At 42.4% G+C, this 26427-nt stretch overlaps 1 protein-coding gene across 1 annotated transcript in view; it reads right to left on the reverse strand.

The window, feature by feature from the left end:
* Window positions 1-26427, reverse strand: part of PAA1 (P-type ATP-ase 1) — a 65234-nt gene that overhangs the window by 29673 nt on the left and 9134 nt on the right. Inside the window, exons 6-9 of the mRNA XM_059592436.2 lie at window positions 18778-19011; window positions 18459-18557; window positions 18114-18263; window positions 10700-10846 (exon numbers count right to left, since the gene is read on the reverse strand). Coding sequence (XP_059448419.2) covers window positions 10700-10846; window positions 18114-18263; window positions 18459-18557; window positions 18778-19011 — 630 coding nt within the window. The remainder of the gene's footprint in view (window positions 1-10699; window positions 10847-18113; window positions 18264-18458; window positions 18558-18777; window positions 19012-26427) is intronic.

Raw genomic sequence — 26427 nt, forward strand, 5'->3', positions numbered from 1 at the left:
TTGTTTTCATACTTTGTATCTCTGAACCATGGCGCATGTCTTTCCGTTGTCGATTACTTATGATGATTTTCTTTTTCGCTTTTCCACTTCTAGTTAGGTGATCCCGTTGTATACTCCCAATTTATTTTGGAGCGCCTTTACGCTTTTAATAAAACAGTTTATTACTTATCAAAAAAAATTTAACAAATAAAATCTAGGAAGTCAATTATTTGTAAATAGAAAATGTACATTTGCAATTGAAAAGAGCATTAATGGCAAAATTTGATGTTCCCATTTCTTTTATTTCAAGTATGTAGTTATGGACACTAACGTATTGTTTATCTAGTTTAGGACAAGTACAAATCCACAAATACCCACCTGAGTACTAAAACGAATGCTGAAAGTATAAATAGGAATACAATCCATCCCCTCAAACAATGAAAAAGATATTACACAAGCACAGCTTGCTTAAGGTCTCGTAAAAGATTTGATGTTTTAAAATATCTGCAAGTGGTTCTCCTGTCTTCACATAAGGTGGTGTACAAACTAAGACAACACACAATTTCTTCTTAATAAGATATCTGTCCACTTTAATTTACTTGGTTCGATCATGTTAAATTGGATTATGGGCAATGCCAATCACAGCTTAGTTATCACAATACAACCTCCTGGAATCTTTAGAATCATGACCAAGTTCGTTCAACAACATCTTCAACCATGATAAGTTACAAACTTCATGTGTCATGGCTCTAAACTCAACCTTTGTACTAGATCTAGTGACCACTAACCGTTTTTTGCTATGCTAGCTTATTAAATTTCCTCCCACAAGAGTGCCATATCCTGAAGTAAACTTCCAATCCACAACTAATCCAACACAATCTGTATCTCCATAAGATTTTATTCTCAAGTGATTATGCATAGAGAACAACAAACATTTGCCAAGTGAGGATTTTAGATGATGAAATCCAATAAATTGCTTTCCTATGACTTATGCATCAAATGCAAAAACCAACTCACCATATTAACAACATAGGCAGTATCTAGACGAGTAGAAATAAATAGATTGGTCTACTGATATATGCCTTGGCCCACAAATGAAATCTCATTATCTTCTTTCAACTTATTATTATGCTCTATTGAATTATTAATGCCCTTACATCCAAGCATTCATGTTTCCTTAAGAATATCAAGAACATACTTTGAATGAGAAATGAATATACCATGAGTAGTTTGGCAATCTCAATGGCCATAAAGTACTTCAAAGTTCCCAAGTCCTTCATTTTCAAAATCATTTGTAAGATATTTTTCGGACTCTTGCATTCCTATCAATCCAATATCATCTACATATATAAGAAGAGCGATAACTTCCCTTGTGGAGAATGCTTAATAAACAATGTATGCTGCTTAAGTATGCTTATTTCCACTTTGCATAGAAGGCCTTCTTTGACCTACACATTTTACAATTGGCTACCAAAAATTCAAGACCAAGAGGAACCTCCATATACACTTCCTACTCCAAGTCTCCATGAAGAAATGCGTCTTTTACATCAAATTGTTGAAGTGGCAAAATAAATTTGCAACAATGAAAGTAAAACATGAACTGATTCATCTTCGCCATTGAAGCAAACATCTCCTCAAAGTCAATACCATAAGTTTGTTTTAAACCCTAGGCCACCAATCTAGTCCTATACCTTTCCACGGAACCATCAGCTATTCTAACATTTCCTCTGCTTGGAGAAAGTTTTTTTTTATAAGTAATAATCCAATCTTATTAAAAGCATAAGGCACCCCTAAGTACATCGGAAATATACAAAAGGAATCAACTAACTAGAAAGGGAAAACCAAACAAGAAAATCATCATAACTAATCGACGGAAGGGACACAAAGATACAATGTATGGAAGAAGGAGGACAAAATATCCTCCAAGTCCTCAAAGCACCTATTGTTTCTTTCCCTCCATAAACACCAAAAGAGGCAAGTAGGCACCATCTTCCATACCGTAGCACTCCTCAGCCTTCTAGATGACCACCAACAAGTCTATAACCCGTCTAGGCATTATTACATTACCATTTATCCCAAAAGCTTAAGCTAATAAGAATAGGTAAATTTAATCACTTAATCATTACTTTAACACTCTTACTCACTTGTGGGCTCAAACTCCCTTTTAATAGGTGAGGCCCAACACATGAAATATTTAATTGAAATCAGGGTGAATTGACAGAGTCAAGGTTTGAACTCAGAACCTTTAGCTTTAATGCCATATTAAATTACCACTTATCTCAAAAGATTAACAAATTCTATTTTTCTACAGACATAACCTAAGACATCCCAAAACAACTAAAGAGAGCATCTTGCCGAAAGGTTGATTTGGCCGTGGGGGAGTGGGCACAGCAGGCTCGTCGGGGGGAGGAATGGAGGTTGGGTTCGTTGTTTCATTTTGGGCAAGAAAGGTGGATCGAACATCAGAATTGAAGTTGTTTGGGACTGATTCAGGCATGGATGGGGATAAAATTGCTGAAACAGCAGGTTTGGAGGATTTAGGGTCAGACACGATTTCAACCAGCTGGGTAGTTGGAAACTGCCTCAATTTTTGCCCAAAAATTGGAGTTTCTAATGAGGGGAAAAAGGAGGAATTGGAGGCTCTTTTCAATGCCATTGAAGCCTCTAGAAAGCAGTATGATTCGGACTTGGGAGGTGTTTCTGCATGTGTTCCTGCACTCAAAGGCCTTGAAGAGATTGAGGAAAGTGAGAGGGTCGCTTTGGTGGATCATGAAGCTTAATATTGTAGTATGGAATGTGAGAGGGTTGAATGCCCTCAAAAAAAGGTTGCGCATTAGGGGTCTTTTGAAAGAATGGTAAGTAGATGTAGTGTGTTTGATTGAGACGAAGATGGAGACTATCTCTCGAGAGGTGATACATAGTCTTTGGGGAGGTCAACATGTGGGGTGGAAGTATAAAGGCTCTAATGGTTTGTCGGGAGGGATGCTAATGATGTGGGATAGGAGGGTAGTGGAGTGTAAGGAGGATTGTGTGGGACATTTCACTTTGGCTTGTTCGTTTCAAAATGTAGAGGATAGATGGGTGTGGGCGTTTGGGGGAGTGTATGGGCCGAATGAGGAAGTGGAGAGAAGGGCGCTTTGGGACGAGTTGGCTGGTTTGATGAGGGTTTGGGAGGTCCCTTGGTGTTTGGGCGGGGATTTTAACATTGTACGCTTTCCTAGTGAGCGCTCCAATGTTTCTTATTATTCATCGAGCATGATGGATTTCTCGGATTTCATTTCTGAGAATAATCTGGTGGATATGCCGATGATGGGGGGTCAATTTACTTGGTCCAATAATCAAGAAAATGAGAGTTGGTCAAGGATTGACCGGTTCTTGCTTTCGTCGGATTGGGAAGATCACTACCCAGCAGTGGTTCAAAGGAGACTTCAACGCTTGCTCTCGGATCACTTCCCTTTATTACTGGACTGCGGGACTCCTTGTGGAGGTAAGAAGGGTTTTAAATTTGAGAAGATCACTACCCAGCAGTGGTTCAAAGGAGACTTCAACGCTTGCTCTCGGATCACTTCCCTTTATTACTGGACTGCGGGACTCCTTGTGGAGGTAAGAAGGGTTTTAAATTTGAAAATATGTGGCTTAAGGCAGAGGGCTTTGTTGATAAGGTTGCTTCTTGGTGGGGGTCGTATTTGTATGAGGGTTTGCCTAGTTTTGTGCTTGCTAGTAAATTAAAATCCCTTAAAGTGGACTTGAAAAAGTGGAATGAGGAGGTCTTTGGGGATATTGGGAGGAAAAAGAAGGAGTTATTGGGAGGTATCCAGGAGTTGGATGAGTTGGCAGAATCGAGAGGCTTAGATCAAGAGGAGAAAATCCGGAAGGCGGACAAGTTGAAAGATTTAGAGAATACATTGTTGTGTGAAGAAATTCATTGGCGTCAAAAATCGAGAGCTTTGTGGCTCAAGGAGGGGGATCAGAATACTCGCTTTTTCCACAAGATGGCTAATTCTCACCGAAGGTACAATCGTGTGGAAGTGCTTCGTATTAATGGCGCTTTATCCGATGATCCAGTTGAGGTAAAAGATCACATAGTGCAGTATTACCAATCTCTTTATTCGGAACAAAGCTCTTGGCGCCCAAGAATGGATAACCAACAGTTTTTGTCCATCGATGAGGAGGATAATCGGTGGTTAGAAAGAGATTTTGAGGAAAAGGAGGTTTGGGAGGTGGTAAAAGGCATGGATGGTGATAAGGCTCCGGGTCCAGATGGCTTTTCCATGGCTTTTTTTCAAGCTTGCTGGGGTGTTATTAAACAAGATGTTATGACGGTTTTTGCAGAGTTCTATCGTAGACGTCAAATGGTGAAGAGCTTGAATGCAAGTTTTATTTCCTTGATTCCAAAAAAGGCAGATGCGGTGGAGATGAAGGACTTTCGGCCCATTAGCTTGGTGGGAGGGGTGTATAAAATTGTGTCTAAGGTTCTTGCCAATAGGATGAGAAATGTCTTGGGTAAGGTCATTTCCTATTCTCAAAATGCTTTTATTGGGGGTCGGCAAATCCTAGATTCCATTCTTATTGCAAATGAATGTGTGGATAGTCGCATGAAATCAAGGGTGCCAGGTGTTCTTTGTAAATTGGATTTGGAAAAGGCCTACGACCACGTAAATTGGGATTTTGTTTTGTATTTGCTGCATAGATGTGGTTTTGGTGGAAGGTGGAGGGCTTGGATAGAGTGGTGTATTAAGACGGTAAGATTCTCCATTCTTGTGAATGGCTCTCCAGAAGGGTTCTTTAGCAGGTCGAGGGGAATCCGGCAAGGGGATCCTCTCTCACCGTTATTGTTTGTGCTTGTTATGGAGGCTTTGAGTAAGATGGTGAATGCGACGGTTGATCAAAGCCTTTTGACTGGGTTCTCGGTGGGAAATAGGGTCTTGTCGGAGTTGATGGTCTCTCACTCCTTATTTGCGGATGACACTTTGATTTTTTGTGAAGATTCTATCGAGCAAATCCGGTATGTTCGTCTCATCCTCTTATGTTTTGAAGCTGTTTCGGGTTTGAGAGTGAATCTTGGAAAGTCAAAGATTGTGGCCATGGGTGAGGTGGAGAACATTGGGGGCTTGGCTAACATCCTTGGGTGTAGTGTTGCTGATTTGCCTATGAAGTATTTGGGTCTCCCTCTTGGGGCATCGTTCAAGGATACGGCTATGTGGAATGAAGTGATTGAAAAGATAGAGCGTCAGATGGCAGGTTGGAAGAGAATGTATCTTTCTAAAGGAGGTCGTTTAACCCTCATCAAGAGTACTTTGGCTAATCTTCCGACTTACTTTTTGTCTTTGTTTCCGATTCTTGTTAGTGTAACTAAAAGGATCAAGAAAGTCCAAAGAGATTTTTTGTGAGGAGGTATGGGGGATGAGCCCAAGTTGTATCTTGTAAGTTGGAACCAAGTTTGCAGCCCTCTTCGATATGGTGGTCTTGGCATTCGGAAGTTGCACCAGTTTAACCAAGTTCTTTTGGGGAAATGGCTTTGGAGATACGCAAATGAGAATGGGGCTCTTTGGTGTAATTTGATCAAAGCTAAGTATGAAGATCAAGAAGGTGGGTGGTGCACGAAGGAGGTCTCGGGCTCTCATGGTGTGGGTCTATGGAAGCATATTCGTAAAGGGTGGAATTTCTTGGCCAAAGGTATTCGCTTTGAGGTGGGGGAGGGTTCGAAAGTCCAATTCTGGCATGATATTTGGTGTAGGGACAACTCTTTGAAGCAAGCTTTTCCGTCCTTATACAGTATCGCCAGACACAAAGAAGCTTGGGTGAAGGATAATTTTATTGGGAGGAATGGGGTTGTTGAGTGGAATGTCATTTTCGTACGATCGGTCCAAGATTGGGAGATAGATTTGATTTCTCCTTTTTTTGATCGGTTGTATTCTTGCAAGGTCTCCCTAGGCAGTGTAGATCGTATTTGCTGGTCTTCGTCCAAGAAGGGCAAGTTCGAGGTTAAGTTGTTCTATAAGGCCTTGTCCATTTCTAATCAAGAGGAGTTTCCTTGGAAGAGCATCTGGCATACTAAGGCGCCTCAGCGGGTGGCTTTTTTCAGATGGACTGCGGCCTTAGGCAAAATTTTGACTCATGATACGCTGCGTAAGAGGAACATAGTGGTTATGGAGCGGTGTTGTATGTGCAAGAAGACCGGAGAGTCAGTCGATCACCTTCTTCTCCACTGTGAGCTCGCAAGTGCTCTTTGGCACATGATTTTTCAGCGTTTTGGGTTGCATTGGGTCATGCCTTGCAGGGTGAGGGCCTTGTTTGCTAGCTGGTGGTCGGGAGGACGTTCTCGAAGCGCGGTTGTGTAGAAGATGATACCTCTGTGTCTTATGTGGTGTATTTGGAATGAAAGAAATGCTAGATGTTTTGAAAATTCCACTAGGATCATAGAGGAATTGACTCATTTCTTCCTCTTTACTCTTTACTCTTGGACGGCCGCTTGGCTAGTTCCTTTAGTGATTAGTTTCTCTGATTTTCTTTTTCATTTCTCCCCCTCCTAGGCGCTCTCTATTTATACTTTTCGTGTATGTGGTTTGCGCCCCTCTGCGCTCTTTTTATATATCATCATTACTTATCAAAAAAAAAAAGCACACCACAAAGTGAAAGCCACATCGCAATGAAGAAAAAGTGGTCCATTGTCTCCCCATTTCTCTTGCACATGCAGCATCTGTCCATCAAAATAACATGCCACTTCCTAAGATTATCCAAGGTCAGGATCTTGCCTAGAGCTGCCGACCACGCAAAAAAGGCCACCCTTGAAGGAGGCTGAGTCTGCCACACACTCTTACAGGGGAAACGACTACCTTCAGAACAAGCCGAGCAAAAGAATGACTTGACCTTGAATAAACCCCTTTTGGAGGAGACCTACCACAACTTATCTACACAACCTTTTGTCACTATACCTGAATGCAACACCTAGAGAAAGGAAGCAAAGACACCCACCTCCTAGCCATGCGCCTCTCTAGAAAAACTCACGTTCCACTGATTGGATCCGCCCAAGAACTCCAAATTAGCCGCAACAAAGACATCTTTCGCACGAACAATACCAAATAAAACTAGAAAAGGTACCTTAAGAACCGAATCTTCGCACCACAGATCATGCCAAAAGCTAATCCTATTCCCATCCACCACCTCAAGTCTTGCAAAGCCTAAGAATGTCTCCCCAACCTTATCAAAAAAAAGAATGTCTTCCCAACCTTTTCTGATATTTTTCCACAACCCCACCCCAAAAGCTCCTATAGGCTCAAGAGAGCACCACCCGCCCCATAAACTGCCAAACTAAGAATCCACCGCAACTCTCCACCAAGCATCTCCCTCAATCCCATAGCGCCACAACAATTTACCTAACAAAGCACAATTAAACACCATCAAATTTCTTATACCCAACCCTCCCTCATATATCAAAGTACAAACCTTAGACCAACTCACCAAGTGATATTTGAACTCATCACCAAACCCACCCCACAAAAAATCACGTTGTAACTTCTCAATGCGATTAGCAACACTTTTTTTTTTTTTTTGATAAGTAAAAAATTATATATCAAAAGCGCAGACGGGCGCAACCCATATACACGGGAAGTATAAAAAAGAGCGCCTAAGAGGGAGAGAAATGAAAGAGAAAATCAGAGAAACTAATTACTAAAGGAGCTAGCCAAGCGGCCGTCCAAGAGTAAAGAGTGAAGAAGAAAAGATGAGTCAGTTTCTGTATAGTCCTAGTAGAGTTCTCAAAACATCTAGCATTTCTTTCAATCCATATACACCACATAAGACATAGAGGGATCATCTTCCAAACTACCGCACTTTGAGCACGACCTCCCGACCACCAGCAATAGAACAAGTCCCTTACTCAATGCAATTAGCAACACTTATGGGGAGAGGGAAGAGAAACAAGTAATACGTGGGCAAATTGGCACGGTAATAAGAAGATAATAGAATAGATAATCCAATCAAATGACCAGAGGCCCCTAAAGCTTTGCCACCATCCTCTATGCCTTTAAAGGATCAACCATTTCTTTATCTCCAAATGCACCACATCAAGCATAGCGGAAATCATCTTCCAAACAACTTCACTTTGAGGGCTACCAAACTTCCCTCTCCAACAAGCAAAGAGATCTCTCACTCAACAAGGCATGACCCACGCTAAGCCGAACAAGCCGAAGATATAGTTCCATAATGCACTAGCTAACTCACAATGGCGTAAAAGATGGACAATGGTTTCTCCACACCTTTTTTTTTTCTTTTTTTGATCAGTAATATTGTATATATCAAAAAAAGCGCAAAGCGCTTCTAAGTACACAAGAAAGTATACATAGGTAGCCCAATTTAATACCCAAAGACAAAACCCAGGAAGACCTAACGCAAAAAACCCAACAAGTAACCAAAGCCAAACGGTAAGACCAAAAAAAGAACCCAAAGACTAAAACCCACACTAGCCCAACACCAGCCCTAAAAACCCAAAGCCCTTAATGCACCTCTGGAGGAAAGGAAAATGCATTTTTGGTCCCAACACACCCCGCCAGTGCTGGCACCTCTCCGGAGAGAGTCTCCCTCCAACCTCATAATTGATGGAGCATTCTAAATTCTTGAGTTCCCTCTTCCCTTTTACCTTTGGGGTATAGGGCTCCCGCTCCTCTTCAATATTCGAAAAAAGATTCAATTCTCCACACTTATTACACAAACAACACCAATCAACCACAACGTTATACTGCTTCTTTAAATTATCCAAAGTGAGGATCTCACCTAAAGCAGCCAACCAAGCGAAGAAAGCAACTCTCAAAGGGGTGCTGTCATGGGGGATTAAGACATTATAGAATGAGCTAACCTCAATCTATTCTCTCTTGGAGGGGATCCAGTAAAGTTTGTCTACACCATCATGCCTCAATTTGACAGAGTACAGTTGATCAAAGAACAAAATAAAGAATTCCCAACTCTCAATCATGCGCTACTCTAACAAAATTAACGCTCCACTGAAGAGAGCCATTGGAGAGCTGAAGATGATCATTAGAGCACCACCCGCCCTATTGACTACCACCTAGAAGCCGTCCCCCACCTCAAATTTAGTAAAACTAGAAAACTCCTCCCAACCCCTCCTAATGAATTTCCAAAGCCCCACCTAATACGACCCATTGACTCCATTAGAGCACCACCCGCCCTATTGACTACCATATTTAAGATACACTACCGATCTCCACATGGCCTCTCCCTCATAAGCATAACAGCATAACTACTTGCCCAGAAGAGCTTGATTGAACATGAGCAAATTTCGAACCCCAAAACCCCCCAAAGAAACCGTAGAACACACCTTAGACTAGCTTACCAAGTGACATTTGATCTCTTCGCCTATACCTCCCCACAAAAAGTCCTATTGTAATTCTCAATTTTGTTGGCTAGGGGAAACAAAGACATGAAGTAGGTAGGCCAATTAGACAATGTGCTTTCAATCAATGTAATCCAACCCCCTTTAGACAAGTACAATCATTTCCAACTAGCCAATCTATCTTCAATCTTCTCAATAATGCCATACCAAATAGATTTGGCTTTAAACGACGCACCCAAAGGAAGACCTAGGTACTTTACGAGCAAAGATGAGACCCTATACCCCAAAATCCTAGCCAAGCCTTCTACATTATTGACATTACCAACAGGAATCAATTCTGATTTAGCCAAATTAATCTTCAAACCCGAGACATTTTCAAAACATAAGATCAAACAACATAAAAGACAAAGGTGATTTGGGTCGGCCCCACAAAAAATTAAAGTGTCATCCACAAAAAAAAAAAGAGATGAGAGATATCAATCCCACCATCATTCTCATTCTCCACAGAAAAGCCAAACAACAAGCCCCCACAATGACTAATTAATATTGCTATCTCATATTTGATCTTTGTTACTTTTTCTTAATAATGAGAAACAATTTGAAAGAGGTGAGTTGATCACTAGAACTATTGTCTTAGAATAAAAAAGAAATAGGCTTACTCTTCACTTAAATCCTCCCTGTGAGAGTGCAATTAACAAGCTTACATTAGCAGTCTTTGGTCATTGTGCAGAAAACGTATTTATATAGTTGATACTAATTATATTTATGTATCTTGACCAAAGTGTACTACACCTTTATAATTATGCACACCCTAGATGGATACACTTACCAAGAGAAACATTCTGGATAAACAAGGTACTGTATCCTCAAGTGTCTGATGCCAATTTTCAAATAGCAGTTGTGCCTTGGAAGTATCAAATAACAATTTCAAACAGAAGTGTCCTACAGTCTTACGTATTAGAGTTTTTTACCCTATATGTACAAATTTTAGCTTTCTTACAACTTTCTGTTTTTTTTTTTTTTTTTTTCATTGTGTTGGCACTAGAAAAGTTTTTCAACAAAATTTTTGTGATGATGAATCTTTAACTGCTTGTATTTTCTTACTTGGACACAGTTGTAAATGCCAACTTCATTGAGTTCCTCTACTGATACACACTAAGCAGAAGAAAAGAAATGAAAAGAGAAGAAACAATTTGTCCCAGATTGTGTAACAAAAAATAAGAAATGATACGTGCTTCATGTTTTGAAGAATAATAAATCAGAATAGCCATATGGAGAATGTCAGCAGCAAGAACATATTAGAGCTTACTCAATACCAAATAAAAATTTGTAGAATACTTGAGGTTCAGATACAACGTTCAAGCATCATACCAGAACACTGCAAGAGAGCTGCAGTGCCAATGAGACCAAACTTCCTTTATAAAACGCAGCAGGTAGAATGTGTGCGCCAAACATATTCCAAAACACGAATGTAGCAGCAGAGAGTGCCATTACTCCATAAGTAAAATGCCCAGAAACCTGTTGAAACCAACAACAAAAAAAGGATAAGTAGCTCTTTACTGTGATTAACAACTATGAGGGGAAAAAGATAAAAATAAAATAAAAGAACACCATGACTATGCAGAATATTTTTTTTTTTTTTTTTATAAGTAATGTTGTACATATCAAAAAGCGCAGCGGCGGAGTGCAACCTTAGTACACAGGAAGTATACAAGAGGAAGTAGAATGAGAAAAGAGAAAAAAAAAAAAAGTCAAAAAAGCTAACTACTAAGGGAGCTGGGAGCTAAACAAGCAACTGTCCAAGTAAAGAGAAAAAAAAAAAGGACTTGTGCTTCTCTAAAGTCCTCTCTTGGTTTTAAAAGTTCCTATCATTTATTTCCCTCCATAGGGTCCACATAATGCAAAGAGGAACCATCTTCCACACGACCACACTCAAAGAGCGACTCCCCAACCACCAACAGGAGAACAAATCCGCCATGCTATTAGGCATAACCCAAGACAACCCAAAGCAACTGAAGATGGCAATCCATAAGGCACAGGCGACCTCACAATGGAGGACACAAGAGTGGCACATGACAACTCTATTTGCCATTTGTTCCTCAAAGATATGCAAGAGGTCACCTATATTACAGTTAAATGACGATGACGCTATATGCCTAGTCAAATTTTTTTTGATAAATAAAAGTCAAATGTATTAAAAGCGCAAGGGGCGCAACCCATGTACACAGTAAGTATACAAAAGAGCCCACTATACGAGCTTTAAACTGAAAAGGCCGCACATAGATCTATAAATTTCGTAAGCGTTGAGGCTTGCGAAGAAGAGCCCAAGACCCTCCAAGAGAAGAGTGTTTGGAGCACCCTTTTCTTCAATTCTATAGTTCCCATTTCACGATCCTCAAAGCTCCGTACATTCCTTTCTCTCCATAAGGACCACCTTACACACAAAGGAGCTATCCTACAAATGTGCATAGCTGTCCGCTTTCCCCTTTGCCCTCTCCAACTTCCCAAGCATTCCTTCAAACTCCCCGGCATCACCCACATTATACCAAATAGCAGGAGAATCATGTTCCATACCTCTACAGCAGCTTTACAATGCACTAAAAGGTGATCAATAGATTTGCCACTCTTCTTGCACATACAACACCATTCTGTCACAATGATGTTCTTCTTTCTTAGGTTGTCTAATGTTAAAATTTTCCCCATAACTGCTGTCCATACGAAAAAAGCCACTCTCAGAGGAGCTTTACTCTTCCAAATAAGCTTCCACGAACCATCCACTGGAGCTGAGTTTAACTTCACCTTGTAGAAAGACTTCACCTCAAAAATTTTCCTCTTTGAGGGAATCCAACTAATTTTATCTACCCCATCATGCCTTACCTGTTGGGAATACAGCATTTCGAAAAATCTCGATACCTCCTCCGGTTCCCAATCATGAATAGGTCAAATAAATCTTACATTCCAATAAATAGCTCCATTTACCCTCTCCATATTCTCCTCTACCTATGCCTCCTTTCCACATGCAATATTAAACAAGGCGGGAAACAAATTCTGCAGTGATGCCTCCCCACACCACATATCCTGCCAAAACAACACACAAGACCTGATTCCTACCTCGAAGCGCACATATTGCTTAAACTCATCCCACCCCATATGACCCTCCTACCTCCTTGGTACACCAATCACCCCTCATCACCTCATATTTAGTCTCCACTAATTTCCTCCATCATGCATCTCTTTCATGTGCAAATCTCCACAACCATTTATCCAATAAAGCTCGATTAAATTGTATCAAATTCTTTACCCCTAATCCCCCCGCCTCCATAGGCATGCAAATTTTGGACCAACTGACCAATAGAATTTGAACTCGTCTTCGTCACCTCCCCACAGAAAATCTCTTTGAATTTTTTGGATCCATTTCGTCACAGTCACTGGGATTTGAAACAACGATAAATAGCATGTGGGTATACTAGATAGCGTACTCTTGATCAACGTTAGTTGCACCGCCCCCCCCTTGGATAAATACATTCGCTTCCACCCCGCCAATTTCATCTCCATCTTCTCTATGACCTTATTCCATATAGAGGGGTCCTTATTATGAGCCCCCAAAGGCAACCCCAAATATAAAAAATGGCATCGAATCCACGCCACATCCAAGTATACTTGCCAATCCTTCTACATCTTCCACCATACCTATAAGAGCAAACACAGACTTTGATAAATTTATTTTCAACCCCGAAACCGCTTCAAAACACAACAACAAGCATCGCAAATTCCGAAGTTGTTCCACCTTTGACTCGCAAAAGATAATAGTATTATCGGCAAAGAGTATGTGTGACACTTCCATTACCTCATCAAGCCGCGAACCCACCGAGAAACCAGCCATAAGCTCTCTCTCCGCCATTGCCTTCATCATCATACTAAACGCCTCCATCACCAACACAAATAAAAGAGGGGACAAAGGATCCCCTTGTCTCACTCCCCGAGAACTACCAAAAAAATCTGCTGGTGTTCCATTAATGAGCACTGAAAATCGTATAGTAGAGACAAAATGATGAATCCAACGTCTCCACCTTTCCCCGAACCCACATCTCTCCAACATGTATAATAAAAAATCCCAGTTGACATGATCATATGCCTTCTCCAAATCCAACTTGCAAATAAGACCTGGTTCCCCAGATAGAAGCCAATTATCCACACATTCATTCACCATTAAAACAGAATCTAAAATTTGCCTGTCTGGTATAAAAGCATTTTGGGTATGTGATACAAGCTTTCCCATTACTAAATTCAACCGACTAACCAAAACCCTTGAGATTATTTTATACACTCCGCTTACCAAGCTAATGGGTCAAAAATCCTTTATGTCTACCGCCCCAGCTTTCTTTGGAATAAGTGCAACAAAAGTAGTATTAATGCTCTTCTCGAATTTACCACTATCATGGAATTCCTTGAAAACCGCCATCAAGTCCTCCTTAAGCACCTCCCAACATTTCTGATAGAACGCCATAGTAAAACCATCCGGTCCAGGTGCCTTATCACCCTACAAATTCCTCACCACCACCCAAACCTCCTCTTCCTCAAAATCTCTCTCCAGCCACAATCTCTCCCCTTCCTCAATAGAGTTAATATGTTCCATCAGAAGATCTAATAATGTGGTTGGTCTCTCCTGACACTACTCAAAATACAAAGCTTTATAAAAATGGACAATATGATCCTGTATAGCTACCGGATCCTCGGTCCTTCTCCCACCCACCATCATTGCCGCAACCGTGTTATTTCTCTTGTGGGAGTTTGCCAACCTATGAAAGAACTTCATATTCCGATCGCCCTCATTTAGCCACAATGCTCTAGATTTCTGCCTCCAACTCATTTCTTCGTGTAAGAGTGTCTTCTCTAAGTTTTGAGAGCATTCATCTCGCCGAAGTGTCTCCTCCTCCGTTAATTCACTACTTTCTATTATTCTATCCAGCCCACCCAAAACCTCCTCCAACTCCTTTTTACGTTTGCCTATGTCTCCAAAAACCTCCACATTCCATTTTTTGAGGTCCCCTTTCAAAGCTTTCAACTTACGGGCCAGCACAGAACTAGGGTTACCGTCGAAAGAATAGGAGTTCCACCAATTCTTGACCTGCTCCACGAACCCCTTCGCTTGTAACCACATGTTTTCAAACCTGAAAGGTATACGACCCCTTCTTCCAGTTCAACACTCCAACATCACTGGAAAATTATCTGATAATATTGTAGGCAACCTTTTTTGACATACATCTGGATAGTGTTCCTCCCATTCTGCATAAATCAAAAATCTATCAAGCCTAGACCCTGGACACCTATTAAACCATGTGATCCGCCCTCCTACCATTGGAAGATCGATAAGCCCACGCTCGAAGATAAAATCAGCAAAAGCGGTCATTGCTTGCATTTGTCTTGTAGCCTGTAATCTTTCTCCAGGATTGCGCACGACATTAAAATCCCCTATCCCCTCCCACACACCAAGGTCGATCCCACACATTCATTACACCTCCCAGTTCATCCCAAAAATTGCTTCGGATACTAGCATCATTTGGCCCATACACACCCGCAAAAGCCCATTCAAAATTTTCTGTGACACTTCGAAAGACACAGGCTACTACAAAATGCCCTACACATTCCTCAACTTTCTCCACCACTCGTCTATCCCACATTAACAAAATACCTCCGGATGCACCCGTAGCTCTTAAGTATAGCCAACCAACATGATTACACCCCCACACACTCCGAATCACGTCAATATTAATAACCTCCATTTTTGTCTCCTGTAAATACACAATATCCGCCTTCCACTCTCTTAGTCTCCGCCTAATCTTCACTCTTTTCTCTGGCTCATTCATACCTCGCACATTCCACGAAATTATTTTTGGCTTCATTGACAAGATTTTCCAGCCCTCCCTTGACCATTCTCTTTCCACGATCCCTTCACGTCATAATTCACTGTGCTTTCCAATTGCTTTAATTCCCAACTACCTCGATTCCCCAATTTAGCAATCCCCGGGTGTCCACTGCCCCTTCGCCCATTTGCTCTATTGGTCTCGATGGCAGTAAACAGTGACAGCAACTCCTCCGCATGCCCATCGCACTTGAGACCCAGTTCTTAGCAAAATTCTAACACCCATTCTAGGACCCAATCTGGGGACACTGGTGGAGTTTCTCCCGCTCCCATTATGGCTAAAGGTGGAATATCCAATAACCCCCCCCCCCCCCCATTTCATCTAGTAAACTGACCCTTTCTATTACTACACCAACCCCCTCACCCACATCCAAACACTGCTCGACCTCCCTCGCCTCTCCCATTACTTCAGCTTCCCCTCCTTCATACTGCTCCATAGGCGTCTCCACAGCCAAATCTACCTCCCCGGGCATTTTCGCACCTGCGGTTTCCTGAGCTGTCTCCAATATGTCTCCGGCGGGCTTTCCGGCGATGTCAGGTATTTTCGAACATTGATCCACAAGCTGACCCACAACTTCAATAACTCCCAATGTTTCTATGCTCCCCTCTTCGTCCCTGTCTGAGACAGTCTCCCCCTGCTCCGCCACCCCTGTTGCAGCCGTACCTCCAGTCGCCATTGCTAGTACCATGAAATCGACGCCAGCAGAGTCTGGGCCGTCTCTAGTCCCTTCTTCGGCCAGCTCTGTCTTGTTTTTAGCCTGCCCAGATGTTCCATCCTTCTCATCGGCGTGTTTTGTGCTGAGAAGCTCCGTAAGTTGCTTCGGTGTCCCACTCCGATCAATCTCCAGCGAACTTGCATTTACCGGTTGATAGGTGTGGTCACTCGCATTGGCGTGTTCTGTGTCGATATACTCCGTTACTTGCTCCGGCGTGTCACTCTGGTCAGTAACCGGCGATACTGCAATCACCGGTTTTGGGCGCCATATTCTGTTTCTAGGGGAATACCAGCGAACGTATATCTTCCGGTACCTGTTGATAATCTGCAACCTTGTGGGCTTATCTATTGGCTCTACAACCATTTTAGTCTGCTCAAGCCCATTCTTGTTCACCCCGTTCATTCCCCATTTTACTCTGGCCCATCTGATTCTCCTTCCCCTTATTCCCCCAGCCCATCTCTCCATCTCCTTGTTCCCCCAGCCCATCTCCAGCCCCTTATTCCCACCGCCCTACTCCAACTTATCTAGACAACTGGATATCTGTTTTAGTAAGGAAAGCAAAATTTCCTTAATGCTCGTGAGATCCACCAGGGTGTGTGGCGCCAAACTTTCGTTTTACTGCAGGGTGTGATCCCCATTCGTAATCTCCAGGATTTGCGCACCTTCCTTACGTAGGTTGGACTCCCCCTCACCGGCTGCCTGTGTACCGCAGGTGCCGGTTGTGCTTTTTTTCCCAACCACCGCCGCTGCATACGAACGCCAGTTCTGAAGCTCCGTTTGCTGGTTTTGGGGCCCTGCCGATGGCATCTCTTTGATCCCTCCACCCCTCGGTTGCATCTCTTTGGTCTCTTTTGGAGCCCTGCTGGTTTGTCTCTTTCCCTCCGACTCCTCCCCATTGATCACCCCTTCTCTATTCTTCTCAAAGTGCAACTTAGCCGCTGCAATTGCGAACAGCAATCTTTCCATCCCTTCCCTTCATGCCCCTCCAGCATAATCACAAAGCTCCTCCATCCCTTCCCACCATATTCCAATAACTCCAGATAATTGTCGTGGGAATTCTTTCTTCGCTGCATCACGTACGAAAAACTACCAAAGCGAAAAGTCCTCCAATTGTCACAAACGATCTCAATATTTGTCAAATAGTCCCATGCACTCACTAACCAGAAGATGGTTGGCCATGCCATGATCACGTCTTGTGTTTTTCCCTGACTCTTCTCCGTCAATTGGATTCCGCCTTGCACATTCGATCTAATCTCAAAAGATTTGGTTTCTACATAGAAATACCCCAGATAACCCATTTTTCCAATCAACACTCGATGACCCTCAATCTACACTACCGGAACACCGATCAGAATTCACCCACGCTCCGTCCCATCATGCTGACGTGGCAAGAGAATTACTGAAAAATTATGCCTAGTCAAATTATGCATTGAATGTTTTTGGAAGAACCAGTAAGTCCCAACCAAGCCTTCAAACTTCATAGTTGCTTGATTGACACAACCATAAACTTCCCTACAACTGCAACTTGTGACAAAAAAATTCAAAAATAATATTAAACAAGTAAAACTGATCATATACGCTCAACATATGCTATCTAAAATGTGGCCATCATAAAATACAGAACATGTACAGTTACACCATGCCGCATGCCACTAGAACACAGTAGGGGTAGGCTTACAGAAGCTCATATAGATTTTTAAGTAACTGTAACGTGAGAGTTTCAAATGCACCACTCCACATGCCACTAGAACACAGTAGGGGTAGGCTTACAGAAGCTCACATAGATTTTTAAGTAACTGTAACGTGGAAGTTTCAAATGCACCACTGAAGTTTCCTTTCGTGGTCTATTTACATAGGATTTCTAATGTGATTTGGACATTCCCCTTCTTGCTTCAAAACTTCATATCCTATTTTCTTTCCATCCAATATCTTTTATATTGTCTTCCAATAAGGGAATAAGGGATTTAGGTTTGCTAAACTATGGCTGTTAAGCACAATAATACCAAATTAGGAATGCTAAGGTAACAGTTGATTGTGGCAATTTCGACTACTTAATAAAAAAAGTATTTTCTATCCTACCAGAAGCCCCTTTTTAGAACCATTAGAGAATTATGTATCTACAGGTAATATAAGATTCAGAAAGAACCTTGTCAGCCAACCGCTGTACAGGAGCTTCCCTACTTTGTGCTTCTTCTACCAAACGAACAATGTCTCCCATAGCAGTCACACCACCTGGTCTCCGCACTTCAACTGTAAGAGTTCCATTAAGATTTATGCTTCCAGCTGCAACTTGACTCTAGAACAGACATAAGATTCACTATAGCTCGACAATATGAAATTAGACACAGCTTCTACATCACTGAAGTGAGAATCCACACAGCAAAAAACACACCTATTCTTAGGAATAAGCATGCTAGTTTGCAACATAACTACTAGATGGCAATTGAATCTTGAGAACAAGAAATATTTATATGTCAACAAATAGTCATACCCCAGGTAATTTGGTCACTGGCAGTGGCTCCCCTGTGAAGCTAGACTCGTCAATGGTACTTCTACCAGCTCTGACTACTCCATCTGCTGGAACACGATCCTAAAATAAGGGAAGAATATGTATGTATTAAAGGCTTCACATGATAGCCACTGAGGGGAAATGAAAAATGTTTACTATGTTTTAAAAATTTGAATTGAATGTGGTTGACAACTAGTTGTAGTAACTTTTGCACCACAAGTTGGAAATAAACAATGATTCATGACAAAAGATGCAAGAACTAAAAATCAAATCTATGGAACCTAGAGTCCATTTTACTTACTCCAGGAAGCACAACAATTTGGTCTCCAACAGAGAGACTGCTACAAGGAACTTCAACGGTTGAGCCCAACCCGTCTGCATCACCATTGACCAGAAGACGAGCTTTTGATGGTAAAATACTGAGAAGTCCAGTCATATCACTGGTTGCTTTAATTTTGGCTCTCTGCTCAAGATTCCTTCCTAACAAGACAAATGCTATCAACATAATCGGTTCTTCAAAGAAAGCCTTCCAACCCTGCATATAAAACATCTATTAAACAGGCTAAGAAATCCATTAGTAATCATCCACATGCCTAGTTTCTTAGTATGACAGCAAGAAGTAAGCTACATCTATTTTTTTTTATGAATAATAATTTCTTGAAAGCAAAGGGCAAAAGAAGTACCTTATATCATAAAGAATGAGATGAGGAAATCAACTTTAACCAAGCATAAAAATACTTTGATCGAGTGTTTGCAATTCCAGATTGAAGGGGATATCTTTTATTTAAAGAGTTCAATTCATCAAGCCTGATTATAGTTTTCACTTATGAAACAATAATGTAACAGTACGAAAAACTCCATAATAACATGACCATACAGGATAATATTATGTTCAATCATATGTCATTGCCACTAAGTAATCAAAGAAATCATGACATATTTAAATTTTGAAAGGAAAAAAAAAAAAAAAAAAAAAAAAAAAAAGAAGCCAAGGAAAAAAAAAAAAAAGAGATCCAAAATTTAGATATGCATGATAGAAGGAAGCACAAAATGTTTGTTTATCATGGACTTAGATATTTGCATATTTAGATTAATTTTATCTCACCCAAATTTTTTTTTTTTTTTTTTTTTTGATAGGTAATATCAATTTATAAAAAAAAGCGCAAAGGGGCGCAACCCATGTATACAGGAAGTATACAATAGAGCCTACATATACAAAAGCTATTGAGCTGAAAATGAAGCACATAAATCTAAAAATTCCGCAAGCGTTGAAGCTTGCGACGAATGCCACATTACTCTCCATGAGAACAGTGTTTGGAGCATCCTTTTCTTCAACTCTATGAGTCCAAGTTCTTGGTCCTCAAAGCTCCATGCACTCCTTTCTCTCCATAAGCACCACATTACACATAAATGAGTCATTCTCCAAGTTGCAGAACTGTACAATTTCCCCATTCTCCAAATTTTATCTCACCCAAACTTATCTTATTGAAATTAACAGAAATGGAAACTCACTTAAATGTTTTCTTTTTTTGGCCAGACACCTCACTCAAAGAAATTTTTTTGATAAATAAAGATATATATATCAAAGGTGCAGTGGGGCGCAACCCTAGTACAACGGGAGTATACAAGAGAGCGACTAAGAAGAAGAAAAAGAAGAAGAGAACATAAAAAGAAAATCTTGGAAGCTATTTTTAAGGGGTGCAACACGAGGACCTCACTCAAAGAAATTATTAGGCGAAAACCCATGACAAGAATCAGTCAAACACAACAGCTTCATAATTGGTACTAGCAGTCAGACTCACAATTCTCAGTCAGAGTGGTAACACACATAAGCAGTGTAACATCAATACAACATAGCATCACAGACCTACTCTAGGATTATGAATGCAAACATTCATATACTTCAGTGGTGTTCAAGAAACCGACTACAAAGCGGGACAACTTCACCCCAAGAGTCAAAAATAAGAAAGCAAAAGTATATATGTTAGAGAATGGGTCATGACTTCATCACCTAAATCCAAATGTGTGAAGTGTCACTAATTTAACTTCACAAATTAACAGCACCAATCACAATTTCTCCAAAGTAATATTGGACATTAGGAATATGATATGATTATGTAGTAGAGTTTGAGGTTCCATGCTTGGGAGGATTTATCACAACCCTCAAAATAAGGAGGAAAATCAGACAAGGTTACAGAAAATTTTAGAGTTGTGGGCTTCCAAAGATATTTATGATCCGAGTGCTATTGATGTTCTTAAGGGTGAGATGATTGGTGGAGCACCAGCTAATTCCTTTCCGGGGCCTCCAGCCACCAGTGGTTCAGCAGATCCAGCTGCTGTTAGAGTTTTGGTTCTCTCTCTCTCTCTCTCCCTCCATCCTTTCAGCAGTGGGAGAAGGACTTGGATACAAGAAACAAATATCTGAAAAAGTCAAAACAAGTTTGACAAATATTAAGATAAAATAAACTAAGATGGATTGATCTCTTCATTTATTGCTTGATTTTGTCATTAAATCTGTTCTGAGTGTCTGAGAGCTGAGTGTGAGTGCTGAGTGTCGTGGGGGCGCGTGGGGGCGCGTGTTTGTGGTTGATGTTAGCTGGAGGCTGTGCTATGGCGGGGCCGAGTAGATGGACAGTGGAGTCTAAGGAATTTGAGGTGTTGATCAAGGTAGGGGCATCAGGGGTGAGGATCTTTGAGAGAAGCAAAAGATTCAAAAGGTCCATTTTCTTAAAAAAAGATGAACTAGCTTGGTTGGTGCGTATAGTGGATGAACTGGTGGCTGTGGACAACTCTGTTGTATTTTGGGATCAATCCAGGGCTGGATATCCTAGAATAATTGCCCAAAAGAACTCAAATAGGCACGGCTGCTTTTTGACAGTGGAGGAATTTGATGGTAGAAGTAGATGTGGCTCGATCATCATTCCTGAAGGACGCCGTGGGTTTGGGTGGGATCGCTTTACCAAGGAAATGAAAATGGCCAATGCAGCTCTCGGGGGAAACCGTATGTTCACTGAGCACAGAGAGTTTAGGGGAGGAAAGGAAGATAACGAGGACAAGAAGAAGAGGAGTTATGCTGAGATAGTAAGATTGCAGTCAAAGGAATCTCAGGATGAGTGCACTTTCGGCCAGGCTCAGGATCGACGACGTTATGTCCAGAAGTATGGCAAGAACTTGGGTGGCCCGAAGAAGACCCATGAGGTGGCGATGATTCAGAGAGGCGGTGGGGGGATGCCGACGAAGGTTTTCTGGCCGGCGAAGTCTGTGCATAATCCGAGAAAGAATGGCCTGACAGTTAGGAAGGATGGAGTCTGCGTGGGGTCCTCGTCTTCAGCTCCGGCGAACGTTACAGGGAAGTCAGTGGAGCAGGTGGAGTTGGTGTCAGGTTCTGAGCGCATGAAGGGACGGAAGGGGATGGAGCACCATACGGAGCAGACCTACTCTGAGGTAGGCATCGAGCTCCTCACTGTGAAAGAACTGTTGAAGTGTCTGAAGAAGGAATGCGACGTGGGAATGACAAGGATCGATAAGGTGTTAAATGTGATGTGCTTCAGTGGACCTGGGCCGGCAGTTAAGAAAGAAGCTGGAAAGAGTATGGCAGAAATTAAAGGGAAGATGAAAACTGGGCCGGGAGAAAGAATTTGGAAGCCCATTAGTAGGTTGAAGGTTAAAAAGAAAATGGTGTTTAAACCCAAAGGGAGCGTGGGCTCAGGAGCGGGTCCAAGCGGTAGCCCATACAAAACTGGACCACGAGTGTTTAGTTTTCCTGCTGCTTTGGACTCCACAGAGGCCCCTGGGAAACTCTCGACTACTCCGGTGAGTACGCCGCTGGTCGTAGGAGAAGAATTGGGGGAAGGGGGGACTGGGTCAGGAACCGTAAGGAATCGAAGGGACTTTAGCGGCATGTCTGTGCAAGATGCGGGAGTTTCCCCGGCCGGGACGAGATCCAGCGACTTAAATGTCGTCAGTCCTGCGGCGAAGAAGACCCAGCCTAATGGTATAAACAAGAACCTGATGACCTATAGAAGGAGGAAGAGGGGACCGCAGAAATGGAACGTGGCACAGGTGGGTTTGCTAGAAGCAGCAGTTTCGGCTTATGGGCAGATGAAAGGGATCCTTGGGCCGTCACCGGTAGTCTCGCAGAGGGTGCCGGAGACGCTGTCGTCGCCGGGGCAGGGACAGAGGTCGCCGAAGAGACCTTTGGAGGCCGGAGAAACTGGGATAGGCGTGGGAGTGGTCCCAGGGCAGATTCTGAGGGGGAGCTCTTCTCGCCGGAAGGTGGGGTCAGTCGTGGGGGGTGAGGAACAGCAGGATTATGGGGGGGAGGCTAGGATTTTGGGTCAGATGAGCCAAGTGGGTCAGGCCAGAATGGATCATATAAAGGAATTGGAGTTTGTGAGGCAGGATTCAGGCAGGGTTGAGGACAGTGGTTCAGATACACTAGGGTTGGAGGAGTTAGGGTCAAATGTGATTTCATCCAGGTGGGTAGTTAATAATTGCATACAATTCTGTCCTAAAATTGGTATTTCGGATGAGGGAAGAAAGGAGGAGTTGGAGGCCTTGTTCAATGCTATTGAGGACTCTAGATTGCAGCAAGATTCTGGCTTGGGGGGTATCTCGGATTGTGTTCTGGATTCCAATGGAATTGAGGTATTTGAGGAAGGTGAGAGGGCGAACTTGGTGGATCATGAAGCTTAACATTGTAGTATGGAATGTGAGAGGGTTGAATGCCCTCAAAAAAAGGCTGCGCATTAGGGGTCTCTTGAAAGAGTGGAAAGTGGATATAGTGTGTTTGATTGAGACTAAGATGGAGGTTATTTCCCATGAGGTGATTCATAGTTTATGGGGAGGTCAACATGTAGGGTGGAAGTACAAAAGTTCAAATGGTTTGTCGGGGGGGATGTTATTGATGTGGGATAGGAGGGTAGTGGAGTGTAAGGAGGAGTGTGTGGGGCATTTCACTTTGGCTTGTTCTTTCCAAAATGTGGTTGATAATTGGGTTTGGGCGTTTGGGGGGGTGTACGGGCCGAATGAGGAAGGGGAGAGAAGGGCTCTTTGGGAAGAGTTGGCTGGTTTGGTGAGTGTGTGGGAGATCCCTTGGTGTTTGGGTGGGGATTTCAATATGGTTCGTTTTCCTAGTGAGCGATCTAGTGGTTCTTATTACTCTTCGGGCATGATGGACTTCTCAGATTTCATTTCAGAGAACAACTTGGTGGACATTCCGATGGTGGGGGGTCAATTTACTTGGTTTAATAACCAGGAAAATGAGAGTTGGTCGAGGATTGATAGGTTTTTGCTTTCTCCGGAATGGGAAGACCATTACCCAGCGGTGTCACAGAGGAGACTTCAACGCCTACTTTCCGATCACTTTCCTCTATTGTTGGATTGTGGGACCCCTTGTGGAGGTAATAAGTCTTTTAAGTTCGAAAATATGTGGCTTAAAGCAGAGGGTTTTGTGGAAAAGGTTTCTAATTGGTGGGGGTCATATTCGTTTGAGGGTTTACCCAGTTATGTGCTTGCTAATAAACTGAAATCCCTTAAAATGGACTTGAAAAAGTGGAATGAGGAGGTGTTTGGGGATATTGGGAGGAAGAAGAAAGAGCTGCTGGGAGGTATTGAAGAGCTGGATGAGGTGGCAGAGGCGAGAGGTTTAGTCCAAGAGGAGAAGAGTCGGAAGGTTGACTTGTTGAAAGAGTTGGAGACCACCTTGTTGTGTGAGGAAATTCATTGGAGACAAAAATCGAGAGCTTTGTGGCTCAAGGAGGGGGATCGAAATACTCGTTTCTTCCACAAGATGGCTAATTCTCATCGTAGGGGAAATCGTGTGGAGGTGCTTAGTATCAATGGTGAATTATCCGGGGACCCAGCTGCTATAAAAGATCAGATAGTGCAGTACTATAAAGACTTATACTCGGAACAAAGCTCTTGGCGTCCTAGAATGGATAACCAGCCGTTTTTGTCTATTGATGAGGAGGATAATAGGTGGTTAGAAAGAGATTTTGAGGAAAAGGAGGTTTGGGAGGTGGTCAAGAGCATGGATGGTGACAAGGCCCCGGGTCCAGATGGTTTCTCCATGGCTTTTTTTCAAGCTTGTTGGGGAGTTATTAAACAAGATGTTATGGCGGTTTTTGCTGAGTTCTATCGAAGACGTCAATTGGTGAAGAGCATGAATGCAACTTTTATTTCCTTGATTCCGAAGAAGGCGGAAGCGGTGGAGATGAAGGACTTTAGGCCCATCAGTTTGGTGGGAGGGGTGTACAAAATTGTTTCTAAGGTGCTTGCCAATAGATTGAAAATTGTTTTGGGTAAGGTCATCTCCTACTCTCAAAATGCCTTTATAGGGGGTCGGCAAATCCTTGATTCCATTCTCATTGCCAATGAAAGCGTGGATAGTCGCTTGAAATCAGGGTTGCCAGGTGTTCTTTGTAAATTGGATTTGGAAAAGGCCTATGACCATGTCAATTGGGATTTTGTTTTGTATTTGCTGCATAGATGTGGTTTTGGAGAGAGGTGGAGGGCTTGGATAGAGTGGTGTATTAAGTCGGTGAGATTTTCCATTCTTGTGAATGGCTCTCCGGAAGGTTTCTTCAATAGTTCAAGGGGAATCCGGCAAGGGGATCCTCTCTCTCCCTTGTTGTTTGTGCTAGTTATGGAGGCTTTGAGTAAAATGGTAAATGCGACGGTAGAACAAGGCCTTTTGAATGGTTTCTCGGTGGGAAATAGGGTCCTATCGGAGCTGAGGGTCTCTCATTCTTTATTTGCGGATGATACTTTGATCTTTTGTGAAGCTTCTATTGAGCAAATCCGGTATGTACGTCTCATTCTTTTATGTTTCGAGGCTGTATCGGGTTTGAAAGTGAATTTGGGAAAATCAAAGATTGTGGCAATTGGTGAGGTGGAGAACATTGGGGTGTTAGCTAGTATCCTTGGGTGTAGTGTTGCCGAGTTGCCTATGAAGTATTTGGGTCTCCCTCTAGGGGCGCCGTACAAGGATACGGTTATGTGGAATGATGTGATTGAGAAGATGGAGCGTCAGATGGCGGGTTGGAAGAGGATGTACCTCTCTAAAGGAGGTCGCCTAACTCTTATTAAGAGCTCTTTGGCCAATCTTCCGACTTATTTCTTGTCTTTGTTCCCGATTCCTGTTAGTGTAGCTAAAAGGATTGAGAAAGTCCAAAGAGATTTCTTGTGGGGAGGAATGGGAGATGAGCCTAAGATGCATCTTGTAGGTTGGAATCAAGTTTGCCGTCCCCTTCGCTATGGAGGTCTTGGCATTCGGAAGATGCACCAATTTAATCAAGCTCTTTTGGGGAAGTGGCTTTGGAGATATGCGAATGAGAGCGACGCTTTTTGGTGTAAGGTCATTAAAGCTAAGTATGAAGAAAAGGAAGGTGGGTGGTGCACAAAGGAGGTTTCAAGTCCCCATGGTGTGGGCCTTTGGAAGCACATTAGTCAAGGGTGGAATTTTTTTGCTAAAGGGATCCGGTTCGAAGTGGGGGAGGGTTCGAAAGTTCGCTTTTGGCATGATGTTTGGTGTGGGGAGAATTCCTTGAAACAAGCTTTCCCGTCCTTATTTAGTATTGCCAGACATAAAGAAGCTTGGGTGAAGGATAATTTTATTTGGAGGAGTGGGAGAGTTGAATGGAATGTTCTTTTTGTTAGACCCGTTCAAGATTGGGAGCTGGATTTGGTTTCTCCCTTTTTTGATCGGTTGTCCTCTTGCAAGATTTCCATAGGAGTGACAGATCGTATGTGTTGGATTTCGTCTAAGAAAGGTAAGTTTGAGGTTAAGTCGCTCTATAAGGCTTTGTCCCACTCCTATCAAGAGGTGTTTCCTTGGAAGAGCATTTGGCGTACTAAGGCTCCCTTGAGAGTGGCTTTTTTTGGGTGGACTGCAGCTCTAGGCAAAATATTGACTCATGATAATTTGCGTAAAAGGAACATAGTGGTTATG

This window comes from Corylus avellana, chromosome 4 (genome assembly GCF_965113065.1).
Source record: "Corylus avellana chromosome 4, dhCorAvel1.hap1.2, whole genome shotgun sequence".
Lineage (NCBI taxonomy): Eukaryota > Viridiplantae > Streptophyta > Magnoliopsida > Fagales > Betulaceae > Corylus > Corylus avellana.